General features: G+C 41.5%; 1 protein-coding gene across 4 annotated transcripts in view; it reads left to right on the forward strand.

Annotated features, from left to right (window-relative positions):
• The first annotated feature begins 7,235 nt into the window (after window positions 1–7,235).
• Window positions 7,236–27,331, forward strand: part of CYYR1 (cysteine and tyrosine rich 1) — a 105,269-nt gene continuing 85,173 nt past the window's right edge. For 2 of the 4 annotated variants that reach the window (XM_073363052.2, XM_073363069.2), the window contains exons 1-2: window positions 7,236–7,558; window positions 11,837–11,939. In XM_073363052.2, coding sequence (XP_073219153.1) covers window positions 7,489–7,558; window positions 11,837–11,939 — 173 coding nt within the window. In that variant the 5' untranslated portion in view covers window positions 7,236–7,488. The remainder of the gene's footprint in view (window positions 7,559–11,836; window positions 11,940–27,331) is intronic. The other 2 variants (XM_073363059.2, XM_073363042.2) reach the window with 2 other exon arrangements.

Genomic DNA, 27,331 nt, shown 5'->3' on the forward strand with positions numbered 1-27,331 from the left:
AACTGAAACTTTTGTCTGTCCCCAAAATATGTTTTTAACTCTCCAACTCAACATTGCATTGTGGGTGCACTGCTCAGAATGATGCATCTGAAACTAAAAAGAACATTTTAGATTGAGCAGAGTGTTGAAATTTGTTGAAATAACAGTTGGCTGCCCTCAAGTGGGTATTCATCTTCTGCTTGTGAACAGCTCCTTAACTTTCGCCTTCTGGCATGTCTCCAAGTTTTTCTTTGCTTTCTTTAAACATTATAGAGGTTGACACTTCCTACAAAGATTATAGCATATTGTATATTTGTAAACAATTAACTTTGTTTGAAAAGGAGATAACTGGACTTCCATGAAACACACTTCCTACCGTATCATGCTAAAACCCGATATTACACTTTCTCTACAAAGATTCTAGAAATGCAGGGCCAAACCCTTGGGACTGGCTCTCTTTCTCCTGGTTCAGCATAGAGAGAGCAAAAGTGGTTTTAAGTCACATTTATGTCTACTTGACATTGGGCCCATGGCTTCAGAGCTAGAGGGTTTTGATTTGTTTGTTTGTCTGTCTGTTAGTTAAAAAGTCTGGATCAATATGTGATGTTCCTTACTGGAGTCCAGACAATTTAACCATCCCTAATTACAGTGTACATGTTAAGGGAAAGAGTTAAATCAATGTGGAACCTTAACCATTTAATGCCCAAAGTTATCAACCTTAATTTTGAATTATGAAGGTTTTGATGCGGGGGAGGGGTTGTAAGGGAAATATAGCAATGGTAATGCCTATGTCCAAGATCCCTGTGGCTAGTGAATTAGCCCCAGATGTTGTTACCATTTGCTAAGCTTCACTAAGCACTGCTAATTAGTTTGGGTTTATTAAATAAATGTTTCATTAAGGAAAGCAATAAAAACATGAATGCCTGTATTTTTAAATGGTGATTATCAAGGCTGAATGGAATTCAGCCTTTTTCCAGATGCATTCTGTTGGCACAGGTTTATAAATGGACATTTGGTGCTTTAACAGAAAGAATATAGCCTTTTTGAGGAACACCTCACCCTTATTAGAAACAATGCCAGAGGAATTCTATTGTCTATTCTTCCTATAGGTAAATGCTTGGTATGAACAGCAAAATATGTCTGATAAGCAGACAATAAGAAAAACACCCCTCCTCCTTTGCTGCTTTGAGCTTTTGTGCATATTAGGCTGTCTGAGGATTTCTCTAGGTTTTCCATAAATTACAGAAATGAAACCGCTCAGCCAGTTAGGTTCAATAAAAGGGCACAAGGCACATCCAGGACTCATAAGAACATTATATTTGTTACATAACACTCTCTTATGATGTTAATATTCAGCAACAACTAGGGATGTAACAAAGGTGTTATTCTCAGGAGTTCTGGTAATAGACTGTGGTCTGTGTTTCCTGGGTCCAGTCATATGACAATGTCAGGGGTATGAAAGGTACATTACTCCTATCTTGTGATAGGGTTATAGCCACTGACTTCAGTAGCTAACATTAAAAAGGAGTGCTGAGCATCATTCAGCAGCACTCTTTTAGGGTGATTTATGGAATTGCACTGACAAACTTCATTCCCCGTCCAGTCTTTCTCAGCCTGAGAGACCTTGAAGGAGGCAGCAAGAAGGTTTGTAAAGTAGTAAAAATTGAGAGCTTCCAGTGTAGACACAGAGGACTTTTGTGATGGAAGAAACTAAACACCTACTTCCTGTGTCATAACAATTAATATTTTGATAACTATATAAAACTAGCCTGTTGGAGCCTAAGATCCTTATAATTGGAGTTGAGTAGCTATGACAAAATGTTGTTACTTTAAGAAAAGGATACAGAACAATACAGAAAATATTATCATGCCATATTCATCTTATATATTATGTTCAGTATTCACCTTATGTCAAAAAAGATATATCAGAAATAGACAATATCAAAATAATGGCAGTGAAACTGATTAGAAGCATGAAAGACTAGAGTAGAAAGGAGATAAGTAAAAGTTTATACAATGAATGTATAAGAACTTCTACACTGATCCAGCTAACATGGAAGTCAATTGGAAGACTCTCTTAGTGTGTGTTTGGATCCTGCTCCAAATCAGATGCTCCTATTTATCCTTTCATGATAAGGGAATGGGGAGACACTAAATGTAAAACTCATAAAAGGAAATACTTTACTGCAAAAAGTATAATTTATCAATAGACTCCCTGCCAATAGATATTGAAGAAAAGAACTTAGTAGGATACTGTCTAATCCTTTTTTGTAAGAGTAATATCTGTAGTTCCACATACGTATAAGGGGTATCAACCCTCATGTTTCAGGGCACGAGCCAGCCAACCACTAACTGCCTGGGTTTAGGATGAAGCATCCCCTAGCGGCATGTTACTGTGTAATTATCCATTATGGGAGTTTTACAGGTTCTGCTGAATCATCTTGTACAATACTGACCACTTTCAGAGACTGTCCTCATAACCTTTTGTACTGCCTTTTGCACTCTACCTAAGGTAATTACTATTTCTAAACTGCTGATTCAGCTACAGAGAGTGATACCTGATTAAAGTGAGTTTCAAGACATTAACACAGTGAGAGAGGGAATGTCTCTTCAGAATATCCCTGATGGCTAGCACTAGGGGACTTGTCCTCTTTACAAAATTTTCCCAATCCTGAAATGGTTTTCAAGATCATTTATTGAAAACCATTTCAGGTAACATGATTTTGCTGTCAGGGGATGCTGTCTGTGATTGGGGAGAACTTCTGGAAATGTTTAACAAGCATCTTCATGACTATGAGCCTAATGCTAATCTTATTTAGGTTATACGCGCTGGTGAATTAATGCATGGACCTACGGGGCCCATGCCCAGGGATCCTGGCCAATTTGGGGACCACCAGCACCGGAACTGTGCCTCTACCCCCTGTTCCTCCTTTTCCCCCCGCCCCCCCGAGGCCGTGTCCCCTGGCTAGGCCAGAAGCCAGGTCATGGTAAGAGCCACCCAGGGAGCATTTCAGTTAGGGTATATACTGAAGAGTGATTTAGCACAAGCAGCAATGAGATTAAAGGGCATCAGGAAAGGAGTCAAAAGAAAAAAGCTGAGAAGAAGAAAATAAATGCCAGTGAAAGTATTTTGACATTATTGGTGTAGATGAAGATTAATTTAAAAATAACTCTAGAAGAATCAGCAGATTCTCCAGTTTTTTATGTATGAAATCTGAATCTCATCAATCTGATAGCAGAGGTAGCAAATGTGAAAGCAATGTATCTGTTGATAAAACTAAATGATTTATTTAATGGATAAAAGATAAACTATCAAATTATTGTGGCATAAATGTTGGCCAGGAGGCCAAATTCAGCCATAGTAAACAGGTGCAACCCTACTGAATTTGATGAAGTTGCACCCACTTGGTCTGTAAATCACTATAATTTAAATCACCGTTCAGCTGATTCCAGCCTTTAACTCAAGTGAGATGCTGCATGGTAATCAAGAACATAAAGGAAAAGAGGGTTGTTTTAATGGTTAATTTCTAACACAAATAAAACACATGCTAATAAATGAATGGTGGACAAAGCCACAGGTTTGCAAAGTGTTTTTGTCGGTGTGTGGGTTGTGTGTTTATTTGCCTTAGGGGTGTTAACGTTTTGTGTTTTTTTGAGGAGGGGAAGTAACATATTCCCAAAAAGTCCTTAGATCCCTCTCTCCTCCCCAAGTCCTCCCTCTCCTAGCCACCAATAGATGCATGTACAACAGGCCTTTTATGAACAAAAACACCTGTGGATTGTTCTCATTTTTGTGTGTGCATTCTTTAATATTTCAAAGTGCATTTCTTAGTGTAAGCAGTGTCAGGATGAGCTCCACCCTGACATCTGGTGGTGAGGTGTGGCAAGTTGTGGAAAAGAACTTCAGGGGCCGATCTCATTTGCATAGGCACACCCACCATGCCTAGAATGAGACCATAGCTGCCCAAATGGTCACTTTGGCTGCTGTGGGATCCCCAGTGTCTCTGTTATTGGGGCAAGAAGAATAAATTGTTATTACCCTGATTATGGGAACTGTGCTTGGAACTGTACGTGGCCTTTTGTTATGATGGAGGGATTCACCATCAACTAAGTAGCACTCGCTAGGCAAGGGTCATGGGTTCCAAAACTGTGTGAATGGAGAGAGGCTGGGGACAAGTATTAATACTTGGTGGCATGGGCCCCTTGGTAAGGGCCTTACATGCTAATTGCACTTCCTCCTCTCTCCACTGTGGAATATCAGAGCTAATTTTGATTTCATTAGAAGTCTAGTTATAGGCTGCTGAGCTCATTTTGGGCTGACAGTGCACCAGCACTGGGGCTCCCCTACTACAAGCTGAATTCACCTAAGAGCTGAAATCACTGAGTGTTGTGTTAAGTAGTGGGGGAGCCTGAAGATATATTGTGGAGCAGTTGGTGGGCCGGCTGGTGGAGCAGTTTGTGGATGGCAGGAGCTGCTTGTGGGCTGTGGAGCTGAGCGAAGGAGTTCGTGGGGCGGCTGGCGGAGCGGAGCGCTGCTATGGAGCTATGGGGTGGTCAGCTTCAGATCATGTAAGGTGCCTCTTACCCCTGTCCCATTTCCACCCAGGTTGGGAGGTAAAGCTCCGCAGATAAACTTTCGAACTCTGGGGCTGCCCTGACCAGGGACCGAGACTTTTGGGGCATTGGACTTTTGGGACTTTGGGTGATTTGGGGTTGCTGGTCAAGAACCAAAGGGAAAAGGGCATGCCCCAATTTGCTTGGGGTGGGTTTTTTGCTCATGGGTTGTGTTATGAATCCTGTTGGTGGTGTTTCCCAAACATAATGCCACATTGTTTCTCTCTGTTATTAAAAGGCTTTTGCTACACTCAGACTATGTGCTTGCGAGAGGGGAAGTATTGCCTCTTGGAGGCGCCCAGCGGGGGTGGTATATATTTGTCCCAGGTCACTGGGTGGGGGCTCGAGCCGGTTTGCATTGTGTTATTGGAATGGATCCCCTAGATATTGAACCCGGCCCTTGTTGCTGCCAACTCTGACGGGCAGAAGGGTTACATTAGCATATAACTCATTACAAAGACAGACTGGTGGGTGGTTTTTGTTTCTTTGAGGTCATTGCTAAATATTTTGGCCTCCGGGCCCTATCCCCATTAATTCTTGAACAAGGTTAACTGAAATATTTATATATGGTTGTAGGATTCATACTTGACAAATACTTTGAAGATATTGTTTCCAGCTTACATTGTAGAACAATTTTCTTATTCAATATCAACAGCAATTTTTTTAATATCATCTACAATAGGTAAAACCATGCTACAATTTTCCTCAGGTAATATAGTTTTTTAGTTTCTCTTAATATAAATAGGTCCACAAACTGTGTAATAAGTACACAGGCCTGTAATCATGTTTGAACAGTGTTTTAGATGTAGTGAAAAAACATTACAGTGGACATTGTTTTATATTCACTTTTCCATATGTTGATTCTGTCCATGTGGCTGCAAGCAAAATAGGCAGTCTAGTTCCAGTAGATCCAGAAAAATCAGATGTGAATACTATGTCCGATTTAAAAAAATAAATAAAAAGCAGGTACAAATACAACCACTGTCCAAACCCCTACAGTAGAATGCGCACAAGCCATTCACCACTCAAAGGTCTGATCCTGCTTCTACTGACATCAATGGGAACAGGACTGGTGCCAAAAATTAAACTATGGCTTTTATGGTAGATGATCATAGAATCGTAGGACTGGAAGGGACCTCAAGAGGTCATCCAGTCCAGTCCCTTGTGTTCATGGAAGGACTAAGTATTATTTAGACCAGAGGTTCACAAACTGTGGTCCGCAAGCTCCCTTTGGGTAGTCCACAGATAGTTCCTTCTAAGATACGCGCCTGGGCAGCTGCACATGACAGAATGGAGGGCCACCCACCTAATTAGCAGAGCCATGCAGGCCTGTTGCAACAGTGTTACACTGTTAGCTCATATTTAGCTTGTGATCCACTATGACCCCCAGATCCCTTTTCGCAGTACTCCTTCCTGTGCAGTCATCTCCCATGTTGTATGTGTGCAACTGATTATTCCTTCCTAAGGGGAGTACTTTGCATTGATCCTGATTGAATTTCATCCTATTTACTTCAGACCATTTCTGAACCAGTTTGTCCAGATCATTTTGAATTTTAATCATATCCTCCAAAGCATTTGCAACCCCTCCCAATTTGGTTTGGCTGCAAACTTTATCAGTGTACTCTCTATGCCATTATCTAAACAAACAAACAAACAAAAACAACTAACCACAAATTAGGTAATTACATGCCACAGTTGGCTTTGGTTTATCATATGTATAGCAACAATGTCAGTCAGGAGGGAGGTCTGTATTTGCAAATGCCAATGGCAACTTCTAAAATCCTCCAGGTAACTCCTGCTTTTCGAAGCTAGTCTGACCTAAAGCCAGAGCAGAGAGGTAAGCAACAAATAACAGGTCAGACACCGGAATACATATCTGATAACAGGCAGTTCCTATATGTTCTAAACAATTAAGTACAGCTGTTTGAGTGTGCATAGAGTAAAAGGGATGGATGGATGTTTTTCTTGTACTTGCTCCATTCAGCAGGTACAAAACAATTAACAAAAAGATATCCACACCAGCACTCATAAGTTGTGGGTGCTGGGATTTACAGGATCTACATTTAGTAATTTGTTAGATTTCAAAAATTGTCCTCAAAATTGACCCAAAGCATCCAGCTTCTGCTGTATGTAGCGAGAGTCTGAGGATAAACTGTTTGGACTTCCTTCAAGTGACAGGTGCATCTGCCGTCATGTAAGGTGTGTGATTTCTATCAAGTCACAGCCTAGCACACTGCTACGTTGGGGTTGTGCTGCGGATTCCATCTACTGTATAACGACTGCTTTCAGAGCGCCCGCTATGAACCCCCCCCCCCAAGCTATTGTGGCACCAGCTGAACAATTATATGAAGAGCAGCCCAGGAGGAAAGGCTCACAGTCATCCAGATGTCTCCCCCCACACCTAGTGAGAGAAAGGGATGCTTCAGCGCAATGCAACCGGCTGGCCTGCTGTGTGCTCTCCGCGGCTCCCCGCCGCCCGTGCAGACACATCAGCAACTACAGCGGCTTGGTATATCGTGCCCGTGCCGTAACTTCGCAGGGCGCTTTGCGAAGCTCGGCTCCTAAAACCATCGGCTCGCTTCTGTGTGTGAACGCCCCCCACTCACACTTCGGGCCTGGAAGAGCCAGGGCGCACGGGCAGGCACGCTGCCTCTGTACACACGTCAGTGCCACCCACCGAGCCGAAACGTGAGCCCCGGCCAGGCCCGAGAGGCAGCAGCAAGACAAAGGGGGCGTGAGAGGCCCGGCCGGCGGCGGCAGCGCCCCGCTGATGGGCGGGCGCACGCGGCAGCTCAGGCCCCCAGCCCCGGCTGCGCCCTTTGCTTTCCCGCGGGGCGCATCTCTGCCCCGCAGCGGAGGAGGAGCAGTCCCGCTGTCCGTCCGCAGCCCGCTTGCATGGACGCACCGGAGCGGGGCGGCCAAGGAGACTTGCTTCCCAAGCTGGTGCTGCTCTTTGTCCTCGCAGGTCAGTGGGGAAGGCGCGGGGCGGAGGTGCCGCTTGCCGGGGGCTGGGGGGCGGCGGCTGCAGGGGTGCCGGGGGCTGGGTGAGCGAGGCAGAGCGGTTCGGAGAAGCGGGCAGGCCAGGGCTGCACCGCGTCCACCCTGCAGCAGCTGTTCTGCTCTCCCCCTGCCCACGTGCCAGGGCTTGTCAGCCTCCGGCAAAAGCCCGCGGAACGCCGCGGTGGAGGGCCACGGGGGAGAGTTCCCGGGGCGCTTCAGCGGGATTCCCCTCTCGCCAGCTGGCGCGTGGCCGGCCCCGTCCCCTGAGGGGTTTCGGTGAGCAGGGCTGTCTGCCTCGGACACAGAGCGGCATCCCCCCGCCTGGGACTCGGACCAGCCCTTTTCAGAAGAAGGAAGGGGCTTGTTTGGCAGACGTGGTGCAGTGACTGTGGAATTGCTTAACCCAGTTTTACTAAGCGACTCTGAATCCAGGCAGCTTTTCTTTCGCACCAGGATGAGCAGTTTTCAGTGGATTACCTGCAGAGGAAAACCCTGTGTATTCCACCCCGGTGCCACTCCAGGTTTAAAATTGCCGATAATTAGAGCAAATAAAGTAAGGGCACATTTTCCCTAGCTCTGTCATCTGCTCCTGAGAACAATTACATTTGTCTTTACTATGTTGATTTTTAAATTGATAACAATCGCATTTAATTATCTTTAAAACTAATTGAACTAAACCAAAATAATAATAATAATAAAAGCTTCTCCAAACATCCTCCACTATGCAACATGCTCATGTTGTAGTAATTTAGGACCCTATCCTGCACCTGATGAAGTGAGCTGTAGTTCACGAAAGCTTATGCTCAGATAAATTTGTTAGTCTCTAAGGTGCCACAAGTCCTCCTTTTCTTTTCACTTTATCCTGTTTCTCTCATTTTATTACAGTAGATAATTAGTTTATGAGCTATTTGTAGTGTAGGCTGAAGTGGATGTGCATTTAACCTTTTAAATATTAATTGCAATTAAATAAAACCTGGAACCTCAGGAAATTGTTGTCTGTGTTCAGTCCAAACTCAGACCAGGTGTAAGCTTCCATAGCTCCATGGTTGTATCTGTATGAGTCTCTTTTGCAGTCCTTCGACAGTTGCAGTACCACAAATGGAAGCACATTGGCAGTGCTATTGCAGACAGGTGACAGCATTTTTATCACCTGCCATGTAAATTTACACAGAGGAGGTGTACATGACATGGTAGGTTTTAAAAAAACAAAACAAGAAAACCAGTCCCATGGCAATGGCAGCCATACGGCAGTGGTGGGCAACCTGTGGCCCATCAGGGTAATCGGCTGGCAGGCCGCCAGACAGTTTGTTTACATTTGCATGGCTGCCCACAGCTCCCGATGGCTGCCCACAGCTCCCGGTGGCTGCGGTTTGCCATTCCTGGCCAATGGAAGCTGCGGGAAGCGGTGGCCAGAATGTCCCTGCGACCCGCACCGCTTCCCGCAGCTCCCATTGGCCGGGAACGGTAAACCACGGCCACGAGGAGCTGTGGGTAGCTGTACAAATGTAAACAAAATGTCTGGCGGCCTGCCAGTGGATTAGCCTGACGAGCTGCAGGTTGCCCACCATTGCCATACAAGGAGGAGGCGCTGCAATGGTGGGAGACGTTATTTAAAAAAAAAAAAAATGCTATACAAATCCCGATTACAATGGAGTAGCTGCCACTTAAAGTGGGTCTGAATTTAGCCCAAGGGGACTAATTTACCTCATATTGCCCTCATTTGGAAAGTACTGAGGCCTCAAATCAGGAAAGAATCCCTATTCAGGACCGTACTCTTTGGGATTTAAGGATATGGATAAAGTTAAGCACATGCTTAAGTGCTTTCCTGACTCAGTAACTTTAAAATTGACAGTACAATTATCAATCAGAAGCTACCGAGATTCTGTGCTTTGTACAGTTAACAATAAAGGATAGCACTGTTCTTTCACATAAGAGTATCTTGTGTGTTGGCTGATAACTTTTGCCACTTTTGGGGAAGTTTCATTATTGTTGATAATTTAAATTGATAATTTGTTTCATTTGTGTTGCTTGATCAAATAATTGATCATCTACATTCTTTGAATGAGAAGAGTGTGTACAGGACATTTCTATGGGATTCCTCGCTTACAGACAGCCCCCCAACCTGAAGCAAATACTCACCAGTAACTACACCCGACACAACAAAAACACCAACCCAGGAACCAAACCCTGCTACAAACCCCGATACCAACTCTGTCCACATATCTCTTCAAGGGACACCCTCATAGGACCTAACCACATCAGCCACTCCACCAGGGGCTCGTTCACCTGTACATCTACCAATGTGATATATGCCATCATGTGCTAGCAATGCCCCTCTGCCACGTAGATTGGCCAAACCAGACAGTGTCTATGCAAAAGAATAAATGGACACAAATCTGACATCAGGAATCATAACATTCAAAAACCAGTAGGAGAACAATTCAATCTCTCTGGTCACTCAATAACAGACCTAAAAGTGGCAATTCCTCAACAAAAAAACTTCAAAAAACAGACTCTAATGTGAAACTGCAGAACTGGAATTAATTTGCAAACTGGACACCGTCAAATTAGACCTGAATAAAGACTGGGAGTGGTTGGGTCATTACAAAACCCCATTTCCCCCATACTAATTTCTCCTTACTGTTACTCACGCCTTCTTGTCAACTGTCTGTAATGGGCCATTCTCTTACCACATCAAAAGTTATTTTTCCTCCCTTGGTATCCTGTTGTTAATTGATTTATCTCGTTAGACTGACCTCACACTTGGTAAAGCAACCCCCATCCTTTCATGTATTTATACCTGCTCCTGTATTTTCACTCCATGCATCTGATGAAGTGGGTTCTAGCCCATGAAAGCTTATGCCCAAATAAATTGGTTAGTCTCTAAGGTGCCACAAGGGCTCCTCATTTTTTCTCAAAAAGGAAATCATGCCCATTTTAAGTCTCTCTAATGCTGCCAAAAATTAAACTAGCTTGCTCACTCACTCACTCCCCCTAAATGAGCACTGCAAGATTTTTAAATCCCTCCTTATCAGCTAGGTGACCCAGCACCAGTAAAACCAGGAGGCAGTGATTGCTGTAGCCATGTAGATGATTGTTGTAGGATTCTTCCACTTCCTTTGCTTTGTTGATTATTGTGAGGAAGCAAGGCTCTGAAGCATATGGGGCCTGACCTTACTGACAGGAGAAGCCCCACTGAAAACTAATGCAGAAATGTCAACAAGGGCTTAATTTGTAGTTGCATTGGGGCAAAAGTCTCCAAATAAAACCCTCAATTGCACTTGTGCAAATCCATTGTCTTCCAATTAAGCCCTCAATGGGGCTGCATGTGTTTAGCTAAGGAATTAATTTGGCTTGTTGAATCTTCATTACTGGGAGTTAATGACCTACAAGATGGAAAGAACCCAAGTAGACTCCAGAGCCTAGGTTGGGTTTATGACAGTTAGAAAAACATCTTGATGTGTAAACTTAACAAAATTACACTGGAGATCAGTGAGATGCAATAAACTTGGAACACTGCAATAACAGTTTTACAGAGCTACTTTTTCAGAGGAGAACCTGAACTTTGGATTGTGGCTTTTACTTAGGAGGACTGGTTTGTTTCTTTAAAAACAACAACAAAACCACTGCTAGTGAAAAACTTTTCTCTTTCTTCAATATGTGGATATTCATTCTTTGTTTGCTAACCTTTTGATTGTATTTCCTTTTACAGTTTGATTATTCTGTCATTCCCAGAAAATGACACATTAAAAGACTGGGAGGGGTGAGGGCAAAAGTTGTATCCTTCTCGTTAGGCGTTCCCTGGGCACAAAGGTGTTCTATAGTGGTGTAGCCAGCTCCTACACTACCCTGCTCGTGGCCTCTAATACAGAGGATGAATTGGAGACAGGGTTAGTGGGGGAAGAGTCAAAGTGCGCTGTGCTTCAATTGTTCTTAGCTAGCAGATTGTGCCTTAAGACAATGGGTTTCCACTGTTGGAAATTTGAAATTCTTTTTTAAAAAACAGAGGGAGAGAGCCCATATAGCCAGACTGAAAAATACAGATATACAGTGGCACCTGAAGATGTACTCTTCAAGCCAGTTGGAATTCTGCTGGAGTTCGGATTGCAGAGTCAGATCAAACCTCAAGTGAGGTCCTATCAATGACTGGTTCAATGCAAAAAGCTGCTACAATGCATCTTCTTTAAAGCTTTGCTGTATAGTTTTTTACTATTGAGAATGCATTGTTGTTTTTATTCTGCAGAAGATTGTCTTGCTCAGTGTGACAATGACTGCAAAGCTTACTGCTGTGATGGGACTATCCCCTACTGCTGCTCCTATTATGCCTATATTGGGAATGTCCTTTCGTAAGTATTGTCACTTCCTTGAGAAAATTGATGCCCTGTATTCGTGGTTTGCTGTAAATTTAGGTTATTGAGAACTGTTTAGCAATAAACATTTCAAGATTGTTTCCTGCTAATAAAGTTATAAATATTTCCAGAATAAAAGCCCTTAATGGTCCCATGAAATCGAAGTGTTGTATACTTTTAAAATATGTATTCATGTCAATAGATTTGGCTAGATCATCAGCTTGTGTAAATTAGTGTAAATTCTTTGTGATCATTGGAGCTACACTGATTTATTCAAGCCCAGGACAGACCAGAACAAAGGCATTTGCTAAGTGGGCTAGATTATTGTAAATTTGATCTTCCTGTTTTGAGCATATGTCATTTGTTCATGCTTTGGAAAACTGGTGTTTTGTCTTTAGTTAAAATTCATTGTAAACATTTTAGATTAGGGTCTGCTGGTCCTTTCATGTTCTAGTGTGTGTTGCACATTGTGGTATGTGTAAAAACAACGGTTGCTGATGGAGCGGAAACAAGGATATACCCATACCAAAAGAAGTGCAAGGGTTAAATTTCTCCGTTCAACATGCATGTATAGAAACAGATCCCAATCCTGTAATCAAATCCACTAATGCAGATCTTTGTCCCCAAGTGCAGCCCTGTTTGAAATCAGTAAGGTTTCTTGTAGGTGTACAGGTCTGCACTAGCAAGTCTAATTGTAGGCTCAGTGTCTAAATGTAGTGATAGCCAGTAAGTGTTCCACATGTGCATCAGAACAAAGCAAACGTTAAAATATATAATGGTATTCTGTGATAAATTGCACTGCAAATTGTGTTTAGCAATTGCATCAATAGTTTCTATTTAACTTTCAGAATGCAAGCCGTGAGAGTTATTTGTTACATATTCTTGATCAAAACCAGAGTAGCAAAGAGACGTATATCATGCCTTTAAAAAAAAAAAAATTCTTCTGTTTTGGTCCTAGAACATGGGGAGTATATCAGTGTTCCAGTCAGCATACTTCATCATGCTTTGAAGGAGCAGGCATATTGATATTATCTTAATTTATCCAAGGCCTTTGGACCAAATTAGAAATTTTTTAGACAAAAGTACATAATCTAACAATAGAGTGTCAGAATCTTGTATTCCTCTGGAAATAGGTGAGCACGTATTCAAGATTTCCTGGTATTGTCTGAGAATTAAAATAGGTTCTTGCTTCCACCCAGGGGATAAAATGTTCCAATTTAATTTTCTTTTCTATGTAATAAAAACTCATTCTAAGGACGTTTCCTCATTTTTTAACAGAGAGAGAGAGGGGTTGTTGTTTCTGAGATCCCTATTCCAGCTCCAGTCTGTATTTCTTGCATAGAGTGGTGGGAATGTTAGCAAAGGATATCAAATCAGAGACAACCATATCGTTGTTGGGTGGGCCTGAAGAACAATTTTAATCTTCCACTGCCCCACAAACCTAACCAATTCTGCCCTTCCTGGTAACAGTGCTCAGCACAGGGATTTGGGGAGGGTCAACAAAATGATTCCTTAGCATCCTGCAAGATTAGACCCATTTTATATAAAGGGCGGGGATAGGAGGAAGACTTCAGGTCACAACGCCTTCAGCTGCAGGAGGTAGAGCCGACCTGCTTTTCTTGGTGTTTATGCATTGTTTCCAATCTGTGTAATAAACAGTTTTGCAATGGACAGTTATCTAACATAAGTTTGAGACCTGGGAGTTGCTGGGCCGGTGGAGGATTTTGTGTGCATTTGGATGAATTTTACCGCTTGATAGAACATTGCAAACACTAATTGTCACGGCATTTCTGTGAAGTAGGCATCTACATTATTCCAGTTTTTACAAATGCTAAGATACCAGTACTGATGAGACCACTATAAATGCCAACAGAGAAGGAGAGTTTAAGATAGATTAAGTGACTTGACTGAGCCCACACAGGGAACTAGGTAGTGTCACAGCGAGGGTTAGACTGGTGAAGTTTCTACAGTCCATTACACCAGTCAGTCTCTTATTTTATTGAGCTGCCCCTCTTTGTAGCCAGAGGCCATGCTGAGTGCTTAACAATGGAGCTGTCTCAGTTGCAAGGGACTGTCTGGGAGAGATTGCGTTACTAAATCCTGTGCCATCAGTAGCATCTTAGGTAGCACCCTCAGCCTTAGTCGCACCCACAGCTCTCAGTGGGTCTGGCGTCTTCCCAGAGCTGGGTGAATAATGGGGCAAAATGTTGAATAACTTAGTCACAAAATGGTGTGAAATAAGCCAAATAATTTTTTGACGACTGGTTTCAGAGTAAAAAGAAAAGGAGTACTTGTGGCACCTTAAAGACTAACCAATTTATTTGAGCATGAGCTTTCGTGACGACTGTCATTTGACCAGAGCTAGGTCCTCCAAAAAACTGAGGGACTTCAAGGTGTGGGTTTGTGTCCCAATACACCGCTCCTGGGTAATGAATTCCTTGGGTATTTAGGAAAGTCACTGGCAAAGGTTTAACCCTCGTGATCCGTTTATATTCTCAGGGATATTTTCACAAAAGAAAGAAGTGGAAATGTCTACTTAAAAGGTAGACAAGAATATGAAAGCTGAGATTGTCACTGATGTTCAAGGCTTCAGAATTAGCGAGAAGGGGCACTGCAAGCTTTACAAATCTAAAAGCCAGCTCGGCATAGCCATCAGTCCAGGCTCCTTTGTTTGTCAGGGCAGTTTAAGGGATGTATTTTGTTGCAAAGATTATGAAGTCCTTTGGTAAAGGACTGATTATTTTGAGTCCTGCGTGGACTGAAAAATACAACACATCACTCCAGTGATACCAAAAACCAAATGGAATACAGGGCAAATAAAAACCTTAGAAATCTGTGATTTGCAAAAGAGGATGCTGAACAAATCCAAAAGAAATGGTGAGAAAGTAGCAGTCTGATTAGTGAATTGACAGGTATTATGTGAACTTCAGGGGAAAATATTTTTGTTACTGTCTGGGTCCTGCATTTTGTGGCAGGAAGGAAGGAAGAGGGACAGAAAGAATGTAAGGAAAAAAGGTAGATATGTTCAATCTAAAATGTTTGTGCATACTCCAAGCTGCAGAACTGGAAAATAAGAATATGTAGTGGCAGAAAGTATGGCATGTGCAGTAAGATATGTGATATCAAGCAAAGGGTACTTCTGACTGGAATCAGTATGTAAATGAGGAAGGTGACTGACTGAGTTCAACAAGGGTTGTGATAAACAGGGATTTTGTTCATTTCAGATATCAGTGACCTGGAATAAGAAATGTATATTAAGTTGATTCATGGTTTTGTGTGGACAGTTGATATGAAGAAAAGTGCATGAACATTCAGAATGTCTTGGATAAACTAGGAGTATGGGCAGAGACCGGGTTTATGTACTTCACAATAAATACAGTGAAATTCAGAATTCATAATAAATTCTAAAATGTTCAGCAACCGTTGGCTAAGAGATACATTTGCATCTATATTGTAAAAAGTTTTACAATCTGCTTCTGCTTGAAATTAAATCTCTTTTAATCAGTGTATTTCAACATTCAGTGGTTCACATGACTAGAAGCACATTTGATTATAAAATGTCAATTTTCTGGCAATTACAGTTTTGTGCTTGTGACATTTCAGAAGCATAAGGGCCACCCTATTGCAAGCCTAAAGGACTTATTTATAAAACTTTACATCTGAGTTTAATTCTGGTTTCCAATGGGAGGATTCCCCTGTGGGAGTGGATGTAGTGGGGTTTGAACCATGAGGTGAAGGGGGTAGAGTCTGAAGACCCTTGTGTGGAGTGTTGGGAGTTAGTATAAAGATGCCAAAAATATGTGGGAAAGGTTTATTCAATGCACTAAAAGTAGTTTTATGTGCTATCATGACAGAGAGAATGAGTATCAAATTCAGCCTTCCACTCCTCAGGCCTCTATCATCTGAAAGCCCTTCAGAGGTAGTATATATTGAGTGCTACTCTAATGCAAATAATCTTTCTCAAACCGTCTGACCTGCAAAAGCTGCATTCTTATGAGACAACAGCCTATTTCCATCTGTTCCCATTTATTTAGAGCCCTGTTGAGGGCCAAGACTAAATATTCTTCCTAAATTTCCTTTCCTTTCTTTTCTTTCCTTCTTTCTTCTCCCGCACCATCAGGTGCATAAGCCATTTTTCACCATTTGTTTTGGTCTTGTGTTGGTCTGTTCTGGCTTCTGAGTGTCGATGGATTTAGTTTCTTTCTCTGTTCTATGTAACCTTTCTCTAGATCATGCTATCTTTCACTTTCCAGAGGGTGTCCATGTTATCACTTGACATGGAAGTTGTGTTAGGTGTCAGCCTTAAAGTGTGCCCTAAATATGACCACGGTCTTCGTCTTGCCATATGATGCTTTAAGTTGGTGTGTTCTACTTAGAATTTCTGATACTGTAATGAACTTTTTCCAGTGGACTCTGAAAATTGTCCACAGGCATGTACTTTGGAATAAATCGATCATCTTATCAATTGCTGTTACATGTTTCCATGACTCTGCTCCATGAACAAGGACCAATATGATGCTAGTGTTAAAAATTAGTATTTTTGTATTGGTGCTGATCATTCTACTTTTCCAAATCTTTTAACATTTATTAAAAGAGTTTGCTATTTTGATATTCATTGCATAGTGTCACCATCATGGCACATCTCACTCCCTAGATACGTGAAGTGACTTACTTATTCTTGTGTTTCTCCATTTACTTGCACTGTTGATTTTTGGAACATTGATAGTGATATATTTTGTTTTTCCCTTGTTGATAAACAAACCAACTTGTTTTGCTATTTCTACCAAAGCCAGGGTCTTGTCTTCCATTAGGTGAGGTGTTGAACTGAGCGAGACACTGTCATCAGCAAAAACAAATTCATTCAGTTGTACTTTATCATTTGTCCATAAAATACCTCAGTTGCCTTCTGCAGTTACTTTCCTCATGATGCCGTCAAAGACCAATGCAAACAGCCGTGGGGCATAATACACCCTTGCCTTACTCCAGTTGTCTCTGCAAACATTTAGGTGATGTTATCACGATCTGTCTGTGCAGTTAGCATTCTCATAAATGTCTTTGATTATTCCAAGTATTTTTGCTAGTGTTCCATAGTAAGTTATAATGTTCCAGAGACTGTCTCTGTGTACACTGTCAAAAGCCTTAATAGCCTTAAAGCCTAAATGTTTCTCCTAAATCGCAATATTCTAGATCAGTGATATGGGAGCTAAATTAGCAATCAACATTACTCCAAAAGAGCCACAGTTGTGTGAATTCATTGTTTCATTTACTATTTTTATACATACAGATATATATATTCTCACAGCAAAATGACTGCCTCCAAGTATTATTATTTTATCAACTACAATTAGTTAATAAGACAGTGAAAGCATCCTGATTGGTTCATAATCACACAGTGTTTTAATTTCATGTGATGCAAAGAGCTGCAGAAGAAACATTAAAGAGCTGCTTGTGAGCCTCAGTCTGAATATCACTGTGCCAGATTATGCTGTGTGGAACCTAAGAGGAACTGCAGTGAAACAATCTAATAACATCTCTCATATCTCTGAGCCATTTAATCTTAACTGTATTGTGACTGACCAGAAATAGAAAGCTTCTTGTTAACAATGTGGCTCCTATCCTGTACTTTGTACTAATTCCTAAGACTCATTAATGTAAACTGAAATTCTGAAAGAGGGCTATAGAATCACAATTCAGCTCTCATTTGCTTCTTCTTGCGGCTGCTTATGAATACCATGTGAAATATGTAATTCAAATGGACAGTAGGAGAATAAAATCACAGTCAAAAATGAAAAGTTGTGGCTTTCATTCTCTACAGTTTTATGACAACAATAACACCATATGTTTCTGACACAAGAAGCAGTATTTCACATCCTTACACGTTTTTTTGGAGACATCATCTTATTGACTAAAATTTAATCCTTGATTATGCATATTTCCAGGAATGAAATAAAATGTCAGCTTTACAATAATGCTTTCAAAATTGCTATATGGTAGGTGTACTGTTAATGCTGTTTCACTTGAGTACAATATGTTTCAAGTAATATAGTGGATATTGACTTCTGTGGAAGGAGAATGGGACCTTTGGCAATTAACATCTGTATCCGGCAGCCACAGAGTTTCATTATCTTCTAATATAGTTTATTTCATGTAAAGAATACCAGAGGGACAGTAATTTTTTTTTATCCACAAAAAATGTCAGTTAGCCATATAAATCACGTGAGCTTTTATAAATGGTCTCTGTTTTAGATTATTTTGGTTTAGCAATTTATAAAGTAGTTTTGATTTGTTTTTGCTAGACTGCTTCTTTTTGTGTGCTTTTACCCTATACTATTCAGATTTCACAGGGGAGAGCAGTGTTTCTCAAATTGGGGGTCCTGACCCAAAAGGGAGTTGTGCGAGGGGGGTCCATTATTTTAGGGGGGTTGTAGTATTTCCACACTTATTTCTGTGTTGCCTTCAGAGCTGGGCGGCCAGAGAGTGGCTGCGTTGGCCGGGCCCCCGGTTCTGAAGGCAGCGCCCCACCAGCAGCAGCGCATAAGTAAGGGTAGCAGTACTGCAACCCCCCACCCCCGACACACACAACAACGTTGCGACCCCCCCCCCACACACACACACACAAAACTCCTTTTTGAGTCAGGGCCCCTACAATTACAACACTATGAAATTTCAGATTAAAATAGCTGAAGTCATGACATTTATTACTTTTAAAATCTTATGTCCGTGAAATTGACCAAAATGGACCATGAATTTGGTAGGGCCCTACCTATGTATTGAAAAATTGTGAGTAAGAGACTTTTGTTCTGAGTCTTGGGGTTCTCTTCTAGGTTTGTGTTATAGTGACCCCTTAAGATTGTGTTTGATATTCTGGTGTATCTAGGAAAATAGCATCCGTGTACTCCTGTATGTAATTTGAACTCTACTTTACAGTCAGTAGTAATGAAGTACTTTTTAGATTGTATCAATTAAATCATCTTATACTTTATAAAACAAAACTAAATTTTGTCCTGTTTGTCTTCCCAAGAATTATTGTCACAACAAACCTACTTATCCTCCCAAATTACTTTAGCGACTGTTAATGACAGTCTCATTAAAGAATGAGCCCTTTCTTTTTGTAATGAATATGAGCCTCAAGGTGGCTTTTAAGCTGCAACCTACATTGTAGGGGTGTACAGGGTCTGTGTTGCAGCCCGAGCCCTAGGAAGAATTCGTGCTGGCTCAGGCAGAAATTCACTGGGGCCCTAAGACAGGGTACATTACAATGGCAACTCTGCCATTCTTTTCAACAGATACAAGATATACTTCCCTCAGCAATGGACCATGTCCACAGACTGGTTAGGAAGGGTTCTGAGGAAGGGGAAGCAGCTTTGTTTGGAAGCTTGAAATACATTTTTCTCTGAAGTCTTTCATTGTACTTTAAGGTGAAGCAAGGTTTAAATCAAAAGAATCTAGGCCTCAGATGAGGCCTTTCATTTAGGCTTCATTTCATTCAGATAATTTGATATACATTTCAGTTGCTGATATTTCATAATGAGATGTTATTGTCCTTGCCCAGGCATTTGCTACACCTACAAAAAGGGACATGTGGATTAGGAAAACAAATCAGCAGATTTATTACACTGTTACCTAAACAGTCTTCGGCAACAAATGATTAACAATTAGAACTAACAGCCCACTGGTAACTGCCAGTAGGACAGTCATAGCTGTTGCTATGTTTATCACCCTATTATTTTTAAATTTAGGCATAAAATTTGGCCTGTTTCAAGGGATTCAAACCTTAGATTCAGAGAGCCAGGTCCTCAGCTGGTATAAATTAATGTTCATGTCAGTGGAGTTTTGCTAATATACACCAGCTGAAGATCTGGCCCGGTATGAGAGGGACCACCAAACTTCTTTCAAAACCAAGAAAAGGAAATAGTTTGGAATACCCTTCACTCAATTGGTCTAGAGACAGCAGAAAGTCTTGCTGGCTTCTGGCCTGTGAAAATGTCTAGGCACTCCGTGACTAAACAGCTGTGATAATTGATTTCAAATCTATGGGGTGCTTTTCTGCTTAGAAATGACCACATTGTCGTGGTTTTGGCATTATGTGATCAACCAAAACTGTCCCATTCCTAGGGATGCAAGCACAGTTTTTGTTCCATAAGACTCAATCACTAACTGAAGTTGCAAGTTTTGCAGGATGCTACCCTCTGAGCTATTTTGAACTCTTCTGAAACTGGACATCAATCCTTTCCCTCTGTTACAGACAGGTTTTTGCCAGTTCTGTCTCTTCTCCCCCTGCCCCATCTCTGCTGTAATTGTAGTGGTTTTGCTTTTTCTCCTTGGAAAAACCTGCAGGTTGTTTTGCCTCAAATCTCTTGTCTTGTCTGTCTGATCTATTGGTAGATTTTGAATGCACGCATTCAGGTATCTAAGTGGCCTGGCAGTTACTGCATTGTTTTCCAGAGCTCCCTTGACAATAGGTTTAATTCTTTCAGTTTGGCCTCTTAAATTATTAAAATGATAATGTTCAGTCTTCCTGTAATATGACTAATTTTAATTGGCATCTGGGGTTGTTATTTCCCTCCCTTGGGATCTGCTGTGGCAGCCTCTGTCACAATTTCAAAGTTAACTGCACATTTGACCCCTCCTTCTGGTCCTTCTCTTAAGGTTTTAGGTTCCCATCAATCACCCCTCTCAGGCAGAGACACTCATCTCTCTCCCCACTGACCGGGGCTTAGGCTTGCAGTACCTCTGTGATAGCCATAGCCAACCAGTCTGCCTAATGGCCAGTATCTGTGCATTGTTCTTCCCCCTCACCCTCCAAGGGCTATGAACAGTGTGTTGCCAGGAGTTACAAGTCACCACACAACTCTTTCTATGCAAGCACATTTATTCTTAAGACAAAAGCATTACAGAGAAAACATATTAAAAACAATAAATAAATTTAAACACACACTAAATGTACAAGGAGTCACCCAACAGTCTTTTGGGGCCCTGGAAAACCCTTCTGCAAGGATTAGGGCCCCTGTTGGACAGAAGACCCTGTCCTGTCTGTCTGCTGGGTCAGAAGGAAGGCTTTGAGCCAGTTTAAACTCAGCCTTTTTAGATCAAAAGCTCTTTCTTTATCTGTTGGTCTCTGGACAACCCAGTTTGAACCATTAGAGGTAAGTCTCCCCATCTGTCCCTGGAGCTGTTTACAACCTAGGTGATTCACCTTAATCACTCCACGCTGGTTTTGGTTCCTGGAGCAGCTGTGGTAACCCTCCAGTTGCATACCATCTCAGGCCTCATTCTCTCAACAGCCCTTTGCCCTGAAGCTGTGTCCTCCCAGGAGGAGCCACTTCTGAAGGGGTAACTGTAGAATTACTTCTTTCTATTCTGTACCCAAATGCCTTGCAGTGAGATTTAAAGAGCTCAGTCTCTTTAGTTTATTAAAAAGAAGACTGAGAGGTGACTGGATTACAGTGTTTTAAGTACCTTCATGGGGAGAAAATACAAGGAACTAAAGAGTTTTTTAATCTAGTGGAGAAAGACATAACAAGAATCAATGGCTGGAAGCTGAAGACAGAGAAATTCAAATAAGAAATAAGCAGAAATTTTTAACAGGAAGGCTGATTAACCACTGGAACTAACTACCAGGGGACGTTAACCAAACACAGGGTATTGGTCTCAATACAGGGGTGACTGGGAGAAATGTAATGGCATGTGATTTGCAGGTCAGACACTAGATGATCTATCTAATGGTTGCTTCTGGTCTTAAACTATCAGAATGAATCTGGGAGCTGGTCACCCCAAACTGCTACAGGTGAGGGTCTGTCAAGTTTGGCATTGTCAAGTCAACTGCTGGAGTGGTGGTGATGGATGGCTGCAAGTCAGTTATTAGCGTGGCTCATCCTTGGGTAGTGAAGATGGTTGATGACCCTGAAATAATAACCGGCTTTTAGCAAATGGACTTCCCAAGTTGTCCCCTATTGTCTGCGCTCCCTGTGAGCATATGACTTACACCCCTGCTCTTGCAAAAAGTGGAATTTTTAATGACCATAAATGATCAGAACTATGCATTTAGGTCTCATTATACATAACTGAACTTCCCCAATGTCACTAATATGCCTCTTAATATCATGTTGGCCCATTAGTTCATTACTGACTAAAAGAAAAAAAATGCCACCTATTGAATCACCAGTACTCTGCTAGAGAAACAGGAGCCTTACTTTTCCTTGGGGGTCTTGAATGACTAGTACACAGCATGACTGACCAGGCCAAACTTGTGAGATTATTATTTAATATTGTGTTAGGGTTTGGAGGCCCTGATCTCTCTACTAGTTACATGAATTAAACATAGTCCCTGCAATGAAGGGTTTGCAATCTATGAAAACAAGCAGCATGTGAAGAAGAGGGAAACAATCAAATATAAACAATCTTTATATACATACATATACGTGTGTGTGTATATGCAATTAATATAATATTACATTTTTAAAATCTCCATTAAAAGAGTGTTAGAGTTACAGAGGCACCCACTCAGAAGTTAGGAAGTGCCAGATTTAGTTTGCTTGTGCAGCCTTAATTCAGCCCCCTTGTGTGTATGCGTTATGATACATTCTTTAATTACATTATTATCTTCTCTGTGTTCAGAGAGTTTTGTGACAATGTTATTTCTGCATATTTACTACAGCAGATTTTTTCAGTATGTAAAGGCATGTGCATCTTCATGTGAGGTTAAAATGGAGCCGTAAATGGATATTGCATATAATACTCCAACAGAGGGCCTTGGTTTTTACTGTGGATATGGATTACATAATATCTAAGTCACCTCTACAAATGTGGACCAAGGTGGCAGTGGCCAGCAATAACCACCATACGTATTGCCTGCTGTTGACATTGCTGTATCAGTTGGCTTATATGAAATATGTTGACTGTCTTATTCCAGCTTTTATTGATATTACAAAAACCCACCACAGCTAGTACCAACTTGACACATTTGTCAGTTGGCTCAGGACAGAGACAGAGGAATGGAGAATGCGTTTCTCTTTCATCTCTAGAGGTGGTACCTCCTTGTCAGAATGAAGGCCTCCAAACAAGACAATGCAGAGAAGCTTGCTATGCTGCTGCCTGTGTAGTACCTGTTTTGGGGATAAATATGAGAGTTCAGTCTCCAAAGACATTAACGCAGCACCTTTTTACAGTTCATACGTTTTTTTAAACTTGAGATGAAAGTTGTTGTTTGTCATGTTCTTTTTGTTCTAGAAAGCTAAGCACAATAAAACCAGAGATTCTAGGTAAGCCTAATGAGTCTAGGTACCTCTGTTTTTGGGTGACAGACTTGAGAAACCTGAATGGAACCTGAGTTGGAGGACGTGTGCTACGCATTCAGAAAATCAGGCCCTCTTCATGGTATTGCCGATTTGGGCACCTCAAAATGGACGCATCCAAAATGACCAGTCACTTCTGAAAATCTTGGCTTTTGCCTACTATGGTTGAAATTTCCCCTGGGCAAATCCTAGAAGTGAGGACCATGCTTGGGAGCAAAATCTCTGTGTGTATGTTGATTTTGGTACACTTAGTTCCTGATCTACTTATAGTCTCAGCAACTTGGTTGCTCCCCTCTGCCCCCCTTTCCAAAAATCCTGTATTTTCTCCTTGGACCATTGCTCTGCTTTTGAGTCATTCTATATACACTGTCTACTAAAATAGCTGTATTGTGTCTGTTAACTGTGAATAATAAATGAGCCTCTTAATCAGATGTGATTACATTTTCTATTTCTGATAGCTGTCCAAAGATGTTAATTAAACACAATATCTTTGTATCCTGTGATCTTTGATAGCTTAATATTGGCAGAAAATTCCTTTGAACTGATGGCACCAGATATAACATGAGACAATGTATCCAGAGCTTCAGGGCATCTCTCCGGTTTGACATCAAGAATAGAGTAAAAATAAGCCCCATGAAATAAGTTTTTGAGTAGAAGCATGCAGTGTTGTCTAGCCCCACAGGTATTTCAAATATCTTCTTAGTGACTCTTTTAAAGCTGTGAAATATGGTTTGGTTCCCCAGGGAGGGAAGAGGAGTTATGTTTTAAAGAGATGCTACGAAGGCTGTGCCTAAAAATCTTGACCTACCTTACTATGTTTGCTTCATGCCTAAACTATTACCTTCAGGATTATTTTGAAAACAGATTTTTCGTGTTACTGAGGGCCTCAATCTGATCTACTGAAGCACTGAGCAGTTAGCAGCTGACAGAAGTGTTTCTGTGGGAGTTCATAAGTAGATGGGTATTTTGGGGGCAAGGGAGTTGATGGTTTCCCTCCCTTTCCTGTCCTTTTTTTTTTTCCCGTAGGAATAAGATCTTGGAGAAGAAACCAATGATGGCTTATGAGATAGCACTAGAAAGGATGCACATCATTCTTGAATGGGTATCTGATGGAAGCTACTTATCCAGGAAATGTCACTTGGTAGAGCTCGTGGCAGAGAAGATCCAAGGATTGGAGATGCAGCTGGAGACAATGAGGAAATTCAGACAGGGAGTTGAAGGTATAATGTAGGAGAAGAGGTGGTAGAGACAACACAAGATTTGCGGATACCTGCCAAACGAAAGGACCTGGAGGATGAACTGCCAGAAAAGGAGGGTGATCCATGGAAGAATGTGACCACGAGGACAAGATGGAGGAAGAGACCAGCTAGTGGTGATGAAATCAAGTTGAGTAACCGGTTTGCTGCACTGGTGAATGAGGAAAAGAAACAGGCAGAAGATGGGGTGTGAAAAAGAAGACAAGGGAAGCCAGTACCTGCAGAAGAGATGATGGAGATAGCCAGGGACTGGAGCCTGAGTTAAAATGAGGATGATATTCAGGATGCTGCAAGAGATTTATACCAACACCAGGAAGAGACGGGTCTATGTGAGCGAGGACTCCATACTCCTGAATCTACAGGCCTGTCACCAAACCAGACCGAGAGAACAGAAGAGTGTGCTGTCTTCCAGGAGCAAGGATGCAAGATGTGGACATGAGGCTTAAGAGAATCCTGATGAGAGCGGGGAAAAATCCATTGTGCTACGTGTTGGGACAAATAACACTGCTAGATTCCCAGGTGAATGTATCAAGGACAGTTATACTCAGATATGTAAGACATTTAAAGAAGTGGAAGCTCAGGTGATTTTCAGCTTCTGGTTCCTAGAGAAGGAGAACAAAGGCATGTCAAAATAATGAAAGTCAACAGATGTGTCAACGGTTGGCGCTATGAGGAAGGTTTTAGGATGATTCACTATTGGGAGGCATTCACAGAAAGAGCATTCTTTTTGACTGATGGACTCCACTTGAGTATTTGAGGTATTAATCTTCTGGAATCGAGGCTGGCATGATTGTTAAGAAGGTAGGATATGAGGAGGCAAGGCAGGGAGAGACTCTTAAACCTCCATGCTTGGCTTCAATACACAGGAGCAGGAAAATCTGCTAAATCAAGAGATAGTAAGGAATAATGGAACACCACAAGCTAAAAAACTGGGTGAGGTCCAAAAAAACCCAACTGAAATACTTGTACATGAATGCAAGGCATCTAGGCAGTAAAATTGAGGAACTGAAACTACTGATGCAGGAGGTCAAACCAGATGATATAGGAATTACAGAAACATGGTGGAATAACATTCATGACAGAAATACAGGTAATGAATAGTATGTGCTGTTTAGGAGAGGTTAGAATAAAAGTAAAGGAGGTGGTGTACCATTGTACCTCAAAGATGTACTGTAAAGAAATACAAAGTGATAGTATGGACAAAAGAGAATGTATTTGGGTTGAAATCACTTTGGGGGAAGGATTGTGAAAGAGGTTCTTTTGGGATAGTGTTAGGGGTTTGACTCAGATGTGGATAGTGATCTTTTTAATCTTATTAGAGAAATACTTTTGGGAATTGTCATAATGGGAGATTTTAACTTCACAGATATAGATCGAAGAATAAATTATATTAATACTGGTTGTGATAGTTTTCTTCATGAAATTGTCACTGAAACAACAAGAGGCTATGTAATTTTCATGAGGACTTCATAAGAAATGGCCTTGGATCAAGTGATCATGAATTTATTCAGTTTAAATTAAATGGAAAGATAAGATGCTTGTCATCTATGATTTCTTGATTTCAAAAGGAAAAACTTTGTGATATTAAGGGAACTAGTTAGAGAAGTCAACTGGACTGAAGAGTTTAAGGACTTAAACATATAATATCGGTATCCCATGCTGTAAGGTAATACTTTAGTGTTTGCTCTATAACTGTAAAATGTTTGTTCTCAAACTCTGTAATTCACCAAACAGGAAAAAAAAAAACTTCACCTAATGCAAAATGCTGGATTCCTACAGAAGGTGTTATCTCCTGTCCATCAGGAAGGACTATCAAATCCAAATGGACCTTCGTGGAACAAAGACTTGTTGATTGCTCCCCATCCATGAAGAGGTTATGTGCAAAAGTGCTTGTCCCATCATCGTGGATCTAGGAAGATGGGGATAAAAATCCCTGACCAGAAGGAATTAGGGACTCTTTATGCTGTCTGGACTCCTGACCATAAGCAAAAGTTCTCCAAGCTACTTGGCTTGGGTTAGCCCAAAAGGACATAAAAGCTTGCTTATTATAGAAGTTCCTATTACCTTTTGAATTTAAGATTGTACCACATGTGTGTTTGTGTGCTTATCTGTTTTAACCTTGTAAATAACTCGTTTCTTTTTCTTACTTAAATCCTTAATTAGTTTATGATAGGATTGGCTACACGCCTTGTCTTTGGTGTGAGATCTAAGGTGAATATTGACCTTGATAAGTCACTGATCCTTTAGGACTATGAGTAACCTAAATATTTTGTGATCTTTGGTGTTAAGTGACTATTTGTCACAGAGTCAAGCTTGCCTGGGTGGCAAAATAAATCGAAATGCCCAAGGGGACAGTCTGTGACTCCATGTTAAGGCTGTATAGTGTCTGAGGAATTTACCCTTGTTACTTGGTTGGTGAAATCTAAGTATAGAACTCACAACCAGGTTCGGGTATGTGCTCTGCTTCTTAACATTCTGCCCTGAGGTTGGTATTCTTGCTCATGAGCCACTCCAGACAGCATGACGGGGCTTGCTTCCAGTTTGTCATATGTTCCTAATGCTAATGCTTTGGGGTTTCTGCCAGCCAGAAAGGGATTTTTCCCCCCTCAGTGTATTCTGGAAGGGGTTTTTTTATTCTTCCTTTGAAACATCTTGGATGGCCACTGCTGAAGACGGGACATTGGGCTAGGGCTTTGAGGTGGTACTGAGCAGTCTCTCTCTTTTCAGTGCTTGGCTGGCTGGTTCTTGGTCACATGCTTAGGGTCTAGCCAATGGCCATATGTGCAGTCGGGAAGGAATTTTCCCACTGATCAGATTGGCAGTGACCTTGGGGATTTTT

The sequence above is a fragment of the Lepidochelys kempii genome, chromosome 1 (assembly GCF_965140285.1).
Source record: "Lepidochelys kempii isolate rLepKem1 chromosome 1, rLepKem1.hap1, whole genome shotgun sequence".
In the NCBI taxonomy this organism is placed as follows: Eukaryota; Metazoa; Chordata; order Testudines; family Cheloniidae; genus Lepidochelys; species Lepidochelys kempii.